Below are 14,399 nucleotides of genomic sequence, written 5' to 3'. Positions count from 1 at the left end.
AAAAATGGGCTATTCACTAAATGGTGCTGGGGAAATTGGACAGATACTGGTAAAAAAATTGAAACATTGAAACTAGACCACCTTCATATACCATATACAAGAATAAATTCAAACTGTATTGAGAACTTAAATGTAAGACTTGATTTCATAAAACTCTTAGAAGAAAACATAAGCAGCAAAACCTTTTATATTTTTCTTAACAATATTTTTTCCTAAATATCTTCTTGGGCAAGGTAAACCAAATACAAAAATTAAAAATGATACTATATCCAGGTAAAAGATTTTGCACAACAAAAGGAAACCATCAACAACATGAAAAGACAACCTTCTAAATGAGAGAAGATTTTCACCAATGATACATTTGCTAAGAAGTTAATATTCAAAATTTATAAAGAACTCATACTATTCAACACCAAAAAATCAAACTACCCAATTTAAAAAATGGTCAGAGTACCTAAAGAGACTCTCCTCCAAAGAGGACATACAGATGTGGCTAATAGACACATGAAAAGATGCTTAATGTAACTAATGGTCATAGAAATGCAAATTAAAACCACAATGAGATGTCATTTAAAACCTTGCAGAATGGTTATTGTCAAATTCACAAATGACAAGAGTTGGTAAGAATGTGGAGAAAGGGATCCTTCAGGCACTGCTGGTGGGAAGGCAGGTTGGTGTAGTCACTATGGAAAACAGTATGAAGGTTTCTCAAAAAATTAAAAATTAAGCTGCCTTATGACCCAGTGATTCCACTTTTGGGGAGTTTTACAAATAAACACAAATCACTAATTCAAAGAAATATATGTACCCCTATATTCATTGCAGCATTACTTACAATAGCCAAGCTTTGGAAACAAACCCAGTACCCATAAATAGATGAATGCATAGAAAAGGGGTGGTGCATATATACAATGGAAGATTACTTAGCCATAAGAATGAATGAAATATTTACATTTGCCACAGTATCAATGGACCTAAATGCTATTACACTAAATGAAATAGTCAGCAAAAGACAAATACTTTATGATTTCACTTATATGTCTAATCTAAAGAACAATATATACAAACAAAATAGAAACAGACTCATAGGTACAGAGAACAGACTACAGTTAACAGAGGGGAAAGGGGTTGAGGGGCTGGGTGAAAAAAGGGAAGGTATTAAGAACTACAAATTGGTAGCCACAAAATAGGGGGTTGTAGAAGAAATACAGTCAATAATAATGCGTTAATTACATAATGTGACAGATGGGTATTTTAAATATTGGGGAAGCACTATCAAGTATATGATTATCTAACCATTATGCTACACAGTTAAAACTAATCAAAATACCCCTGAATGTAAATTATAATGAAAACTATAATTAAAATAAGAAATGTTACACAATTAAAATTTTAAACACATGTACCTGAATATTTAAATGTATATAATCAAATTTCTGTTCAATTTGGACACTTTATATTTTTTAAATGAGATCTTATAGGCAAAAATAGTATATTTAAAGTGATATAAGTTAATTAACATTTTATAAAGATTCTATTATTTGGTATAGAATATGCTATTCACTTTTATTATTTGTTAACTATGCATGGTGAGACTGTGAACATTTAAAATATCAAAGAATATAAGATAGATTAAGTGAATAGCATGAGTGTAAAAAGCTATTCAATCATTCAAATAAAAGTAAATAGAAAAATAAAGAATATATTTGTCAAATTCAAAGTATAAAAAAATAATGCAATGCAATCCAAAAATAGTAACCTTAAAAAGCATGAAAAAAACATTTTTTTCCAGTGAAGAGATAAATATAGACAAAAGGGACATGCATGAAATATTATATGGTGGAGGCTCTTTAAATACAGATATGCAGAAAGTTTGAAAGAGTAAATATATACCAGCAAATACAAATCTAAATAACACTTCTATAGCTCCATTAACATTAGACAAATAGTGTTTTAAGTAGAAAATGTAACCCAAGGTAGAAAAAATTACTTCATTAGGTAAAAGTTTTAATTCAACAAGAAGATATACAGTTCTAACTTTGAAGGCACCATGTAACATACATACATATATATATATATATATATATATATATATATATGTGTGTGTGTGTGTGTGTGTTATACATATATATGTGTATATATATATCCCACATGCTTTCTGTTTCCTGCCTACCATATAGGAGCTAAGAAGTTTTTATTCTATTGAAATGACAAGTAAACAGCTGAATAAACTGAAAAATCAATAATCAACTTAAAAAATTTATTGTGGTTCAGTCAGAGTTGTTCCCATATTTCCCCCATTACGCTCACCTGTCTTATCCACCCTCCACCTTCCATATTCAATCCTCCCCCACCACCCTATTGTCTTTGTCAATTATTCCTTTGTACATGTTCGTTGACTTGGCTCTTCCTCTTCTTTCCCTCATTACTCCCCCCCCCCCATTCCTTCTGGTTACTGTCAGATTGTTCTTTATTTCAATGTCTTTGGTTCTATTTGCTCATTTATTTGGTTTGTTTACTAGGTTCCACTTAAAGGTGATACCATGCGACAATTGTCTTTCACCGTTTGGCTTATTTCACATAGCATAATATTCTCCAGTTCCATCCATGTTGTTGCAAAAGGTAGGAGTTCTTTCTTTCTTTTTTTAAAATGCAGATTGATTGTATTTATTTTTTAAATGGAAAAATCCATTATAAAATATTAAAAAATGTAAATCCATTATAAAGTCTCAGCAATTAAAACAAGACACCAGCACAAAAATAATCAACAAGAGCAATGTAATAAAATGAGCATTCCAGAAACAAATGTATATCTTTGTCTAACTAATAAATGATTAAACTAATATTTCAAATCAATGGGGAAAATGAGGCATATTCAACAAATAAGGTGCATGGTTCACTATTACATGAAATAAAACAAATATAGAGCCCTATTTTACACATTATACAAAAATATTCAGGTGAGTTAAAAATCAATAAGTAAAATCTCTGGAGTTATAGAGAAAATACAAACTAATATTTTCCTTACCCTGAAGTAAAATATTCCAACCCAGAAGCTATAAAGTAAAATATTGACAATATGACTATATTAAACATTTAAGGCTATACAGTAATTTACATATAAAATAAGTTAAAGGGCAAGTAATAGAATAGGAAAGTATTTGCAACACATCTAAAAAAGGGTTAATAATTTTTTTAGGACAAAAATTCTACAAAAATTTAATCAAAAAATAGATGAAGAATAGCAAAAAGTCATTTAAAGCTTTTTTAAAGAATAATGGAAAAAGGCAAGTCATATACTAAAACAGGTTTAGTTTCAACAAATAATAAATAATACATCATTGTCACAATCAGATTAATAAGTATTAAAAATATTGGTAACATCAAGTATTCTGACTGTGATAGGAACTGAGTACTCATACACTTTTTTTCTAAATCTTATTAAAACAGTCCCTTTAGCATATGTGGTAGTGCTGGTTTGGTGGAGGTGTTACCTACATGTTACTATCTCTTTCACCCCTTTGCTGCCTTTAGGATTCTGTTTGTCTTTGATATTTACCATTTTAATGATCATGTGTCTTGGAGTGGGCCTCATTGGGTTCCTCTTGAATGGGACCCTGTGTGCTTCCTGGACTTCTATGACTTCTCTCCTCCATTTAGGGAAGTTTTCCATCATTACTTTTCCAAACAGGTTCTCTATCCCTTGCTCCTCTTCTTCTCCTTCTGGTATCCCTATTATACGTGAATTGGTATGTTTCAGGTTGTCTTGCATTCCCCTCAGAGCCTCTTAATTCTTTTTGAGTCTTTTCTCCTTTTCTTGCTCTTTCTGGAAGTTTTTTTTATACCTTATCCTCCAGCTCTCTGATTCAATCCTCAGCTTCATCTAGCCTGCTTTTGATTCCTTCTACTGTGTTCTTCAATTCAGAAATTGTATTCTTCATTTCCTCCTGTGTCTTAGTGATAGCTTCTATGTCCTTTTTAATGCTGATATAGTTTGCAGTAAATCCCTTGTAATTTCCCTGTTGTTTTTGGTAATTCTTTCCGAGCTCACTGAGCTCATTGAGCTTCCTTAGAACCACTGTTTGGAACTCAATATCTGATCGTTTACTTGCCTCTATTTAATTTAGTTCTCTGTCTGGGAATTTTCCCTTTCCCTTTGACTGGGTCATGTTTCTTTGTATCCCCATTATTTGTGAGACTCTTTTTGTTTGCTTCTGCTTCTTAAGTTGATATGTCTTGATTTTCTAACTTTGTATTGTGAACTTCTATGGTAGGAGGTCATTGGTATTTCTTTCTGGATCTGCCTCTGATGATGTAAGATGTAGTCCCTGCCTGAATTCAGGCAGTCTGTTTAAAACTTCCAGGAATCTGCTGTCTGTGGCTGTTTCCTACAGCCTTTAATCTAGTCACTCTGCACTCAGCAGGCCATGTTAGACACCACAGGGTGGGGCAGAGTCCTTCCTGGGAGCGGGGTTATTGGGTCCTCTCAGGCTGCTGCCACTCCAGTGAGTGGTCTTCCTGAGCCAGATGGCTGCTGCTATATGGGGGAGAAGTCACAACCAGGATCCCGCCAGGTACTCTTTCTGTTCTCTCCCCAAAGCCTCCTTCCCCAGTGTCTCCTCAGGGTCTCTAGCCCACTTTGCACCTGCATTTGCCAGAGACCAAGGTAAGTGGCTGCAAATAAAATTTCAGGTATTGGCCCTTTAAATGGCTCTTTGTGCCTCCAGCTGTCCATCTCTAGCAGAGCGCAACCCTGCCAGTTTTCGCAGCTGGCTGTTATCTGTGTACTTTTTAGGCTCTAGTGCTGGAAGTTGAAGATCCCCAATTATGGTTTAGACTCTGCCCTTCTTAGGGGGATCCAATGGGCCTTTTCAATATCCCTCTTGTGCTGCTCCCCGTGGGTACCCTGCCTGCCTTCTTGTGTGTCTCTACTGCCCTCCTTACCAGTTAGGTTGTGCTAAAGCTGATTCTCTGTCTGTCTGAGGTTATAAGGCTCCTCTCTCACTACTGTTCAGTTGTTCGTTCTGGGTGATTTCTCCACAGTTTAGTTGTAATTCCAGATTGGTCCTGGGAAGATGTCGTTGTGACTTCCACTCACTCCTCTACCATCTTGATTCTTTTATTCTTAATTTCCTTAACATAATAGTTTGTTCAAATAATAATAGCAACAATGTATTTGATTATGTATGCTTATGTTCTAGTGAAATGAATGACAGTGATGACACAGAGACAAGATTAATTAGAAATATTTTGTTATTTATAAGGTACTTTTACTACAAATGAAGTGATAAAGTATTTTTTGAATTGGATTTGAATTTATTGTAAATGTACATTGCAAAATTAGAGTTACTAATAAAAATGTTTAAGAAGTATGATTGATATATTTAAAAATAAGAGAAAAGGAATTATATAAATTTTGTAATTAATACTATAAGAGACAGAAAAAGTGTGAAAAACAAAACAGGAAAAATATCAATGTCAACAAATCAAAAACATTAACAAATATGGTAGATCTTAGTCAAAATTATCATTGATCACCTTAAACATGAGTGGTTTAAATACACCAACTAAAAATAGTGATTGTCACAATGGTTCAAAAAGAAGATCCAATTATATGTTCCATATAAGAAGCCTACTTTAACCATGAGGACACATATGGAGTAAGATATACCATGTTGACAAAAAATTGAGTGAAAGTTATGTATCTATGTTAATAATATACAGAATGGATTGAGAGCGAAGAAAGTCATCAGGGGTATAAGAAGAACTTTAATTAATTGTAAAAGAGTCAATATTTCAAGAACACATAATTCTCAATGTATGCACCTAATAATGGAATAGTACAAAGAGAAATAGACGAATACACTATTTTAGTTGGAAACTTTCACATTCTTTTTTTCTTCTGGTAAAAAACAGAAACTTATTATTACATCTTTCTCAGGTAATGAGAGGCAATACTATTTTTTTGTTAACGTAACATTTATTTTTTACATTAATTTTTTTATTATTCCAATACATTTTTCTCCATTTACCCACAACCACTATCCCCTGCTGCACCCCCCAACCCCAATCAATCCTTCCCCGCTTTGGCTTCATCCATGTGTCCTTCACACCTGTTCCTTGATCTGACCCTTCCCCTTCCCCTCTCTACTACACCCTTCCCTCTCACCTCTCTGTCAGCTTTGTTTTTTCTTTCTTCCAATGCTGCTAGTCATATTTTCCTTGCCTGCTTGCTTGGCTGGTTATGTTCCACTATTAGGTGAGATCATATGGTATTTGTCTTTCATGACCTGCCTTATTTCACTTAACATAATGCTCCAATTCCACCCATGCTCTCAAGAAGCGTAGCAGCTCTTTCTTTATTTCTGCTGTGTAGTATTCCATTGCTTAAAGGTACCGTTGTATTTTTTCCCACTCATTTGCTGATGAGCACTTAGGTTGCTTCCAACACTTGGCTATTGTACATTGTGCTGCTATGAACATTGGGGTGCATAGGTTCTTTTGAATTGGTGTTTTGGGATTCTTAGAGTATAATCCATGCAGTGGAATCTCTGAGTCAAAAAGCAGTTCCATTGTTAGCTTTTTGAGGAAATTCCACACTGTTTTCCACACTGCCTGCACCAGTCTGCATTCCCACCAACAGTGTACTAAGGTTCCCGTTTCTCCACAGCCTCACCAGCACCTGTTGTTTGTTGATCTGTTTATGATGGCCATTCTGACCGGTGTGAAGTGATATCTCATTGTGGTTTTAATTTGCATTTCTCTGATTGCTAGTGATGATGAACATTCTTTCATATGTCTCTGGGGCTGTGTAAGTCTTCCTTGGAGAAATGTCTGTTCAGGTCCTTTGCCCATTTTTTAATTGGATTGTTTGTCTTCCTGGAGTGGAGCCATGTGAGTTCTTTACATATTTTGGAGATAAAACCCCTGTCTGAGGTATCATTGTTGAATATATTTTTGCATAGATTTGGCTCCCTTTTCATGTTGCTGATGTATTCTTTAGCCATGCAGAAGCTTTTGATTTTGATGAAGTCCCATTTCTTTGTTCTTTCCTTTATGTCCCTTGCTCAAGAGGACATATAGGTGAAAATATGCTGCAGAAGTTATCTGGGAGTTTCCTGCCAAAGTTATCCTCTAGGACTTTTATTGTGTTGTGACTTACACTGAAGTCTTTTATCCATCTTGAGTTTATTTTTGTATATGGTGTAGGTTGGTGGTCGAATTTCAATTTTTTACATATAGTTGTCCAGCTCTCCTAACACCATTTGTTGAAGAGGCCTTATTTACTCCATTTTATGCTTCTGCATGCTTTGTTGAATATTAATTGACCACAGAGACATGGGTTTATTTCTGGGCTCTCAATTCTGTTCCATTGATCTATGAGCCTGTTGTGATACCAGTACCAGACTGTTTTGATTACAGTGGCCTTGCAATATAGTTTGATATCAGGTATTGTGATCTCTCCTACTTTGTTTTTCTTTTTCAAAATTGCTGTGGTTATTTGGAGTCACTTATGATTCCATATAAATTTTTGAAATGTTTGTTTTATGTCTGTGAAATACATCATTGGTATTTTAATATGGATTGCATTCAATCTATAAATTGCTGAGTGTAGTATGGACTTTTTTTCAGGTCTTTAAACTTTTTATTTGCTTATTTAAAAATTGTGCATTCCAATAATTAATATCTTTTTAAGAACAACAAAAAAATGGAACTCTGATTAAATTGCATTTTAAAGCCTGCAGGACACCCTGGACCAGCTTGGTTTTTACTCTAGATTTCACTGTTGTCCCACCCAGCTTCTTCCTTCACAAACATGCAAGTTGTTTTCCTTCCCTGACAGCCAGAGAGGCAGATGGGAGAGGCAGGTACAGCCTTCATTGTAAGTAGTTCTGATGGGAAAAGGGGTAGCACAGTCATTTAAACTGATCCAACTTCTTTGCATCTTACAAAGTTAAACAGCTAAGAGAAGTAAAATAAGAAAGCAATGATTGTGGAATGTACAGTGCATGTTGGTGGTGCAAGCCTCATTACAATTCGCCTGTTTGTTTCTCCTGTTCAATCGTTTCTTTGGAAGGTAGTGGATTTTTCTCTTGTGTTTCTGTCTTCAATTTCGACTTACCAAATTTTTCGATCTTGGCCATATTGGGTTTATCAGACATGGTTGGTGAGGAAGCAGAGACAGGGGCATGAAGGAGAGAAGTCCAATCTGCTCAGTGACCACCGCTGATAGTATGAACATTTTGATGATGTTAATTCTTCCAATCCATGAACACAGTATATGCTCCCATTTATTTGTGTCTTCCTTAATTTCTTTCTTTAGTGTTGTATAGTTTTCTGCATTCAGGTCTTTTACCTCCTTGATTAAGTTTATTCCTAGGTACTTTTTTTTTCTTGATACAGCAAAGAGGATATTTTTTCCTGATTTCTGCTTCTGATATTCCATTTTTGGTGTACAAAAATGCCTTTAATTTCTGAAATTGACTTTGTGCCCTGTTGTTTTGCCAAATTCACTTACTAGAATGAATAGTTTTTTGGTGGAGTCCATGGATTCATCTATGTACACTATCATGCCATCTCCAAACAATGATAGTTTTACTTCCTCCTTTCCTATTTGGAAGTCTTTTATTTCTTTTTCTTTTTTGTCTGATTGCTCTGGCTAGAACTTCCAATACAATGTTGAATAGAAGTGGTGAAATTGGAGATCCTTGTCTTGTTCCCTATCTTAGTGGGAAAACTTTTAGTTTTTGCTCATTGAGTATGAGGTTGGCTGTAGGTTTTTCATATACGGCCTTTATTATGTTGAGGTATGCTCCCTTTATTCCCACTCTGTTGAGTGTTTTTACCATAAACGTGTGCTACACCTTATCAAATGCTTTTTTCACATCTATTAATAAGATCTTATGGTTTTTGTCTTTCCTTTTGTTTATTGATTTGTGAATATTGAACCATCATTGAGTCTCTGGGTTGAATCCCACTTGGTCCTGGTGGATGATCTTTTTACTGTATTGCTGGATGAGGTTTGCCAATATTGTGTTGAGAATTTTAGCATCTATATCCATAAGCGATACTGGCCTATAGTTTTCTTTCTTGGTGTGTCTTTATCTGGTTTTGGGATGAGGGTGATGTTGGCCTCATAAAAAGAGTTTGGGAGTCTTCCTACTTCTTCGAGTTTTTGGAATAGTCTAAGAAGGACAGGGATTAGCTCTTCCTTAAGTGTTTTGTAAAATTCTCCTGAGAAACCGTCTGGCCCTGGGCTTTTGTGTACTGGGAGTTTCTTGATTACTGCTTCAATTTTCCCAGCTGTTATCGGTCTGTTCAAGCTTTCTGTTTCTTCCTCCTTCAGTAATGGAAGATTATACTTTTCTAGAAATTTGTCCATTTCATTGAGGTTTTCAAACTTCTCAGCATATAATTGCTCAGAGTAATTTCTTACAATCCTTTGTATTTCTGTGGTATCAGGTGTTACTTCTCCTCTTTCATTTCTGGTGTTATTTATTTGTATCTCCTTCCTTTTTTCTTGATGAGTCTGTTTAAATGCTCATCAATTTTCTTTATCTCTCAAACAACCAGCACCTGGGTTGGTTGATCATTTGAATTGTCTCTATGTCATTCAACTCTGCTCTGATCATGATTATTTCCTTTCTTCAACTCACTTGGAGTTTTGTTTGTTGTTGTTTTTCCAGTTCATGAAGTGTTAGGTTGTTTATTTGAAATGTTTCTATCTTTTTTAGGTAGGCCTGTATTGCTATGAACTTCCCTCTCAGTAGTTTTTGGTCATTCTCTGTGAGCTCACTGAATTTATTGAGCTTCAGTAGAACTGTTGTTTTGAACTCAATATCTGATAGTTTACTTGCCTCTATTTCTTTTATTTCTCTTTATGGGGATTCCCCTTTCCCTTTGATTGGGGTGTGTTTCTTTTTCTTCCCATTATTTATGAGATTTTTCTTTTTTGCTTCTGCTTCTTAAATTGATCTGTCTTGGCTTCTTGACTTTGTGGTGAGAACTCCTATGGTAGGAGACTTTTTTTTTTTCCTTTCTGGATCTGCCTCTGACAATGTCAACTGTCGACTCTGTCTGACCTTAGGCAGTCTTTAATAGACTTTCAGGAATCTGCTGTCTGTGTCTGTCTCATCCAGTTTTTAATCTCATCTCTCTGCCGTAATAGTCAGGGCTGGGCAGATTCCTTCCTGTGGTTGGGGCTATTGTGTCTGTTCACACTGCTCCCACTCAGGGGAGTAGTCTGCCTGATCATGGTGGCTACTGTCATATCAGGGAGGAGTCAGCACCTGGATCCCCTTGGCTACTCTCTCAATTCTTTTCCCATTGCCTCCATCTCCACACTTTCCTCAAGTGTCTTCAGACCACTCTGTGTCCCCCTTAAAAAAGGATCTTCTATCTGTAACTGCTGCTCTGTACTCAGCACCCAGGCCTGTGCAATGCCTGGCCAGGGCTGAACCTCCTGGCATTGGGGCTAATGTGTCTTTTTACGCCACTGCCACTCATGGGAGTGGTCTGCCCAAGCAAGATGGCTGCTGCGGAATAGGGGAATGAATCAGCACCAGGAGCCTCCTGGGGGCAGGGTTATTGTATCCCTTCATGCTACTGCTGCTTGTGGGAGTAGTCTGCCTGAGCAAGCTGGCTGCTGCCATGTGGAGGAGGAGCCAGCACCAGGATATCCCCAGCTATTCCCTCAGTTCTCTACCCAACGCCTCTGTTGCCAGACTATCCTCAAGCATCTCTAGACAATTCTGCCTCCGCTTTAACCAGAGATGTACTATCTGTAAGTGACTGCCACTCTGTACTGAGCACCTGGGACTGCACAACATTTGGCTGGGGCCAAGCCTCCTGGGAGTGTGGCTTTGAGTCCTTTCATGCTGTTGATGCTTGGGAGAATGGTCTGTCTGAGCAAGATGGCCACTGCAGAATGGAGGTTCAGTCATCACTGGGACCCCGCTGTCCACTTTCTCACTCTTCTCCCTAAAGCCTCCTTTCCCAGTCTGTCCTCAGATGGCTCCAGCCCACTCTGCTCCCTCCTCCTCCAGAGCCTAGCGTAAGTGGCTGCCACTTCAATTTTTTGTGGTGGTCCTTTAAATGGCTCCTTTTGTTTCCAGCTGCCCATCTCTGGCAGAGAGCACCCTGACGCTTTTCACAGCTCGCTGTTTGTGTGCTTCCTGGGCTCTGACACTATAGGCTGGAGATCCCATCCTATGGTTTTGACCGTGCTCTTAGGGTTGTCCAACTGTCCATTTCAATATCCCTCTGGCACTGCCACCCGTGGGTTCTCATTCCACCTTCTCGAGCCTCCACCACATTCCTTACCAGTTAGGTTGTGTTAAAGTTGATTCCTCTGTCTGTCCAAGGTTTTCATGCCTCTCTCTTGCTATTGTTCAGTTGTTTTCCAGGTGACTCCTCCACATTTTAGTTGTAATTCCCAATTGGTCCTGGGAGGAGGTCAGTGTGACTTCCCCTAACTCCTTGGCCATCTTGAATGCCCCCAGAAACTTTCAAATTCTTTAACAGAAATGTAGAGATCCACCAGGCAGAAAATCAGTAAGGAAATATCTTAAATCAAAAGCAACATCAATCAACTAAATGTAATTGATATCTATAGACTATTATTTTAACTATAGAAGAATAAACATTCTTTAAATCTTCCATGGAACAGGAATCAAGATAGACCACATTCTGTCCCATAAAACACACCTTAACAAAATTAAAGAATGGAAATCATATGATATCTGCTTTCAGACCTCAGTGAAATGAAACTAGAAATCAATAAGAGCAAGATAGCTGGGAAATGTTAAAACATGAATAGAGGACTCATGAGCATAGACAGTGGGTATGGATTGGCTGTGGGAGCAAGAGACAGTATGGTAAGGGGCAGGTCAGGGGAGAGCAATGAGAAAAAGGTGGAATAACTGTAATTGAAAAACAATTTTAAAAACCATTTTAACATTAAACAATATTCTTCAAAATAACACATGGGTCAAAAAAATTACAAGGGAAATTTTAAAATATTTTAACCAAAGGAAAAAAAATACAACGCAACAAAATTAGTAGGATACAGTGAAAACAGTGCTTAGAGGGAAGTGGATAGTGCTGAATTGTTATATCAGATAGTAAAACACATTTTAACACAAATTTCCAATTTAGTAAACTAGAACAAAGAATAGCAAATTAAATGCAAAGTAAGCAAAAGAAAACATATATTAAAAATCAGAACAGAACTCAGTGAAATCTAAAACAAATCAATAGAGAAAGTAAGATAAGACAAAAGCTGGTTCCTGTAAAAGAACAATGAAATTGATAAACCTCTAGCTAAGAAACAAAAGCGGACGTATATGGCTAATACCAAATATAAAAGAGAGGACATTGTTATACATCCCATGGATGTTAAAAGGCTAAAAGCAAAATATTATGGACAACTCTATGTCTACCAATTTGATAACCAAAAGAAATGGACCAGTTTCTTTCCTTCTTTCTTTTTCTTTTTTATTTTTTTAGCTCTGGACATATTTTCCAAGTATGTATGTCTGTATGTATTTATTATTGTTATTCATTTATGGCTGTCCCAATTTTCCCCTTTTCTCTCACCTGCCCTGCCTACCACCTGCTCCCTGAGTCAGTCCCAACCTGTTGTCCATTACAATAAGTACTTTATACATGGTCCTTGGCTAGACCCTTCTTCTTCCTCCCCCCATTATCCCTCTCTCTCTTCCCTTCTGGTCACTATCAGATTGTTCCTTATTTTTATGTCTCTGGTTCTATTTTGCTCACTTGTTTGCTTTGTTTGTTAAGTCCCACTTACTAGTGAGATCATATGGTATTTGTCTTTTACCACATGGCTTATTTCACTTAGCATAAGGCTCTCCAGTTCCATCCACATTGTAAGGAAGGGTAAGAGTTCCTTCTTTCTTTCTTCTGGGTAGTATTCCATTGTGTAAGTGTACCACAATTTTTTGATCTGTTCATTTACTGATGGGCACTTAAGCTGTTTCCAGAACTTGGTAATTGTAAATAATGCTGCGATGAACATTGGGGTGCATAGGTTCTTTTGAATTGGTGTTTCAGGATTCTTACAGTATACTCTCAGCAGCAGAATTGCCAGGTCAAAAGGCCATTCCATTTTTAGTGTTTTGAAGCAATTCCAAACTGTTTTCCACAGCAGCTTCACCAGTCAGCATTCTCACCAACAGCACTAGGGTTCCCTTTCCTACACATCCTTGCCAGCACTTGTTTGATGCTTTGCTTATGATGGTTATTCTGATTGGTGTAAAGTGGTATCTCATTGTAGTTTTAATTTGCATTGCTCTGAGGCTAGTGATGCTGAGCATCCTTTCATATGTCCCTGAGCCCTCTGTACGTCCTCCTTGGAGAAGTGTCTGATCAGATCCCTTGCTCATTTTTTAAATTGGATTGTTTATCTTCCTGGTGCTGAGTATTATGGATTCTTTTTATTTATTTATTTATTTATTTATTTATTTATTTATTTATTTATTCAAATACATTTGTCTGTGCCTACCCCCCCTCAACCACTTTCCCTTGCCTACTCCCTCCTTCCCTCCCTCAACTCTTCCCCTTTGGTTTTGTCCATGAGTCTTTGCTATATGTTCCTTGACTATAGTTTGGAGATCAAACCCTTCTCAAAGATATTGGCAAATATATTTTCCCATATAGTTGGTTCCATTTTCATTTTACTGATTTTTGTTTAGCCATGAAGAAGGTTTTTATTTTGATGAAGTCCCATTTGTGTATTCTTTCCTTTATATCCATTCCCCTAGGAGATATATTGGCAAAGATAATTCTGTATGGGATATCTAAAATTTTACTGCCTATATTTTCTTGTGGGATTTTATGGTGTCATGACTTATATTTAAGTCTTTTATCCATCTTGAGTTTATTTTGGTGTATGGTGAAAGTTGGTGGTCAAGTTTCATGTTCTTGTGTGTACCTGTCCAGATCTTCCAGTACCATTTAATGAAGAAGCTATTTTTACTCCAGTTTGTGCTCCTGCCCCCTTTGTCAAATATTAATTGACCATAGAGACATGGGTTTATTTCTGGGCTCTCAATTCTGTTCCATTGATCTATGTGTCTGTTCTTATGTCAGTACCAGACTGTTTTGATTACAGTGGACTTGCAGTATAGTTTGACATCAGGTATTGTGATCCCTCCTACTTTGTTCTTCCCTCTCAAAATTGCTAAGGCTATATGGGGTAATATATGGGTCCATATAAATTTTTGAAATATTTGTTCTATATCTGTGAAATACATAATTGATATTTTGAAAGGGAATGCATTGAATCTAAGATTGCTTTGTGTAGTATGGACATTTTAATGATATTAATTCTTCCAATCTATGAACGCGGTATATGCTTCCATTTATTTGTATCTTCC

The 14,399-nt window shown here is 36.6% G+C and overlaps 1 protein-coding gene across 1 annotated transcript; it reads right to left on the bottom strand.

The window, feature by feature from the left end:
- Nucleotides 1–8,030: 8,030 nt before the first annotated feature.
- LOC129082281 (thymosin beta-4-like) lies at nucleotides 8,031–8,162 on the bottom strand. The gene has a single exon (XM_054587944.1). It carries the CDS (start codon nucleotides 8,160–8,162, stop codon nucleotides 8,031–8,033), a length of 132 nt encoding a protein of 43 aa, XP_054443919.1.
- Nucleotides 8,163–14,399: the final 6,237 nt, after the last annotated feature.

Source organism: Pteronotus mesoamericanus, unplaced genomic scaffold (genome assembly GCF_021234165.1).
Source record: "Pteronotus mesoamericanus isolate MK-2021 breed Mesoamerican mustached bat unplaced genomic scaffold, CSHL_Meso_final scaffold_125, whole genome shotgun sequence".
Taxonomy (NCBI): Eukaryota; Metazoa; Chordata; class Mammalia; order Chiroptera; family Mormoopidae; genus Pteronotus; species Pteronotus mesoamericanus.
Note: the sequence above shows the minus strand (reverse complement) of the source record. Positions and strands in the feature narration are given on the sequence as shown.

Bases quoted from the DNA above. Each gene is read 5' to 3' on its own strand.
- LOC129082281 (XM_054587944.1), bottom strand. From the start codon at position 8,162: ATGTCTGATAAACCCAATATGGCCAAGATCGAAAAATTTGGTAAGTCG.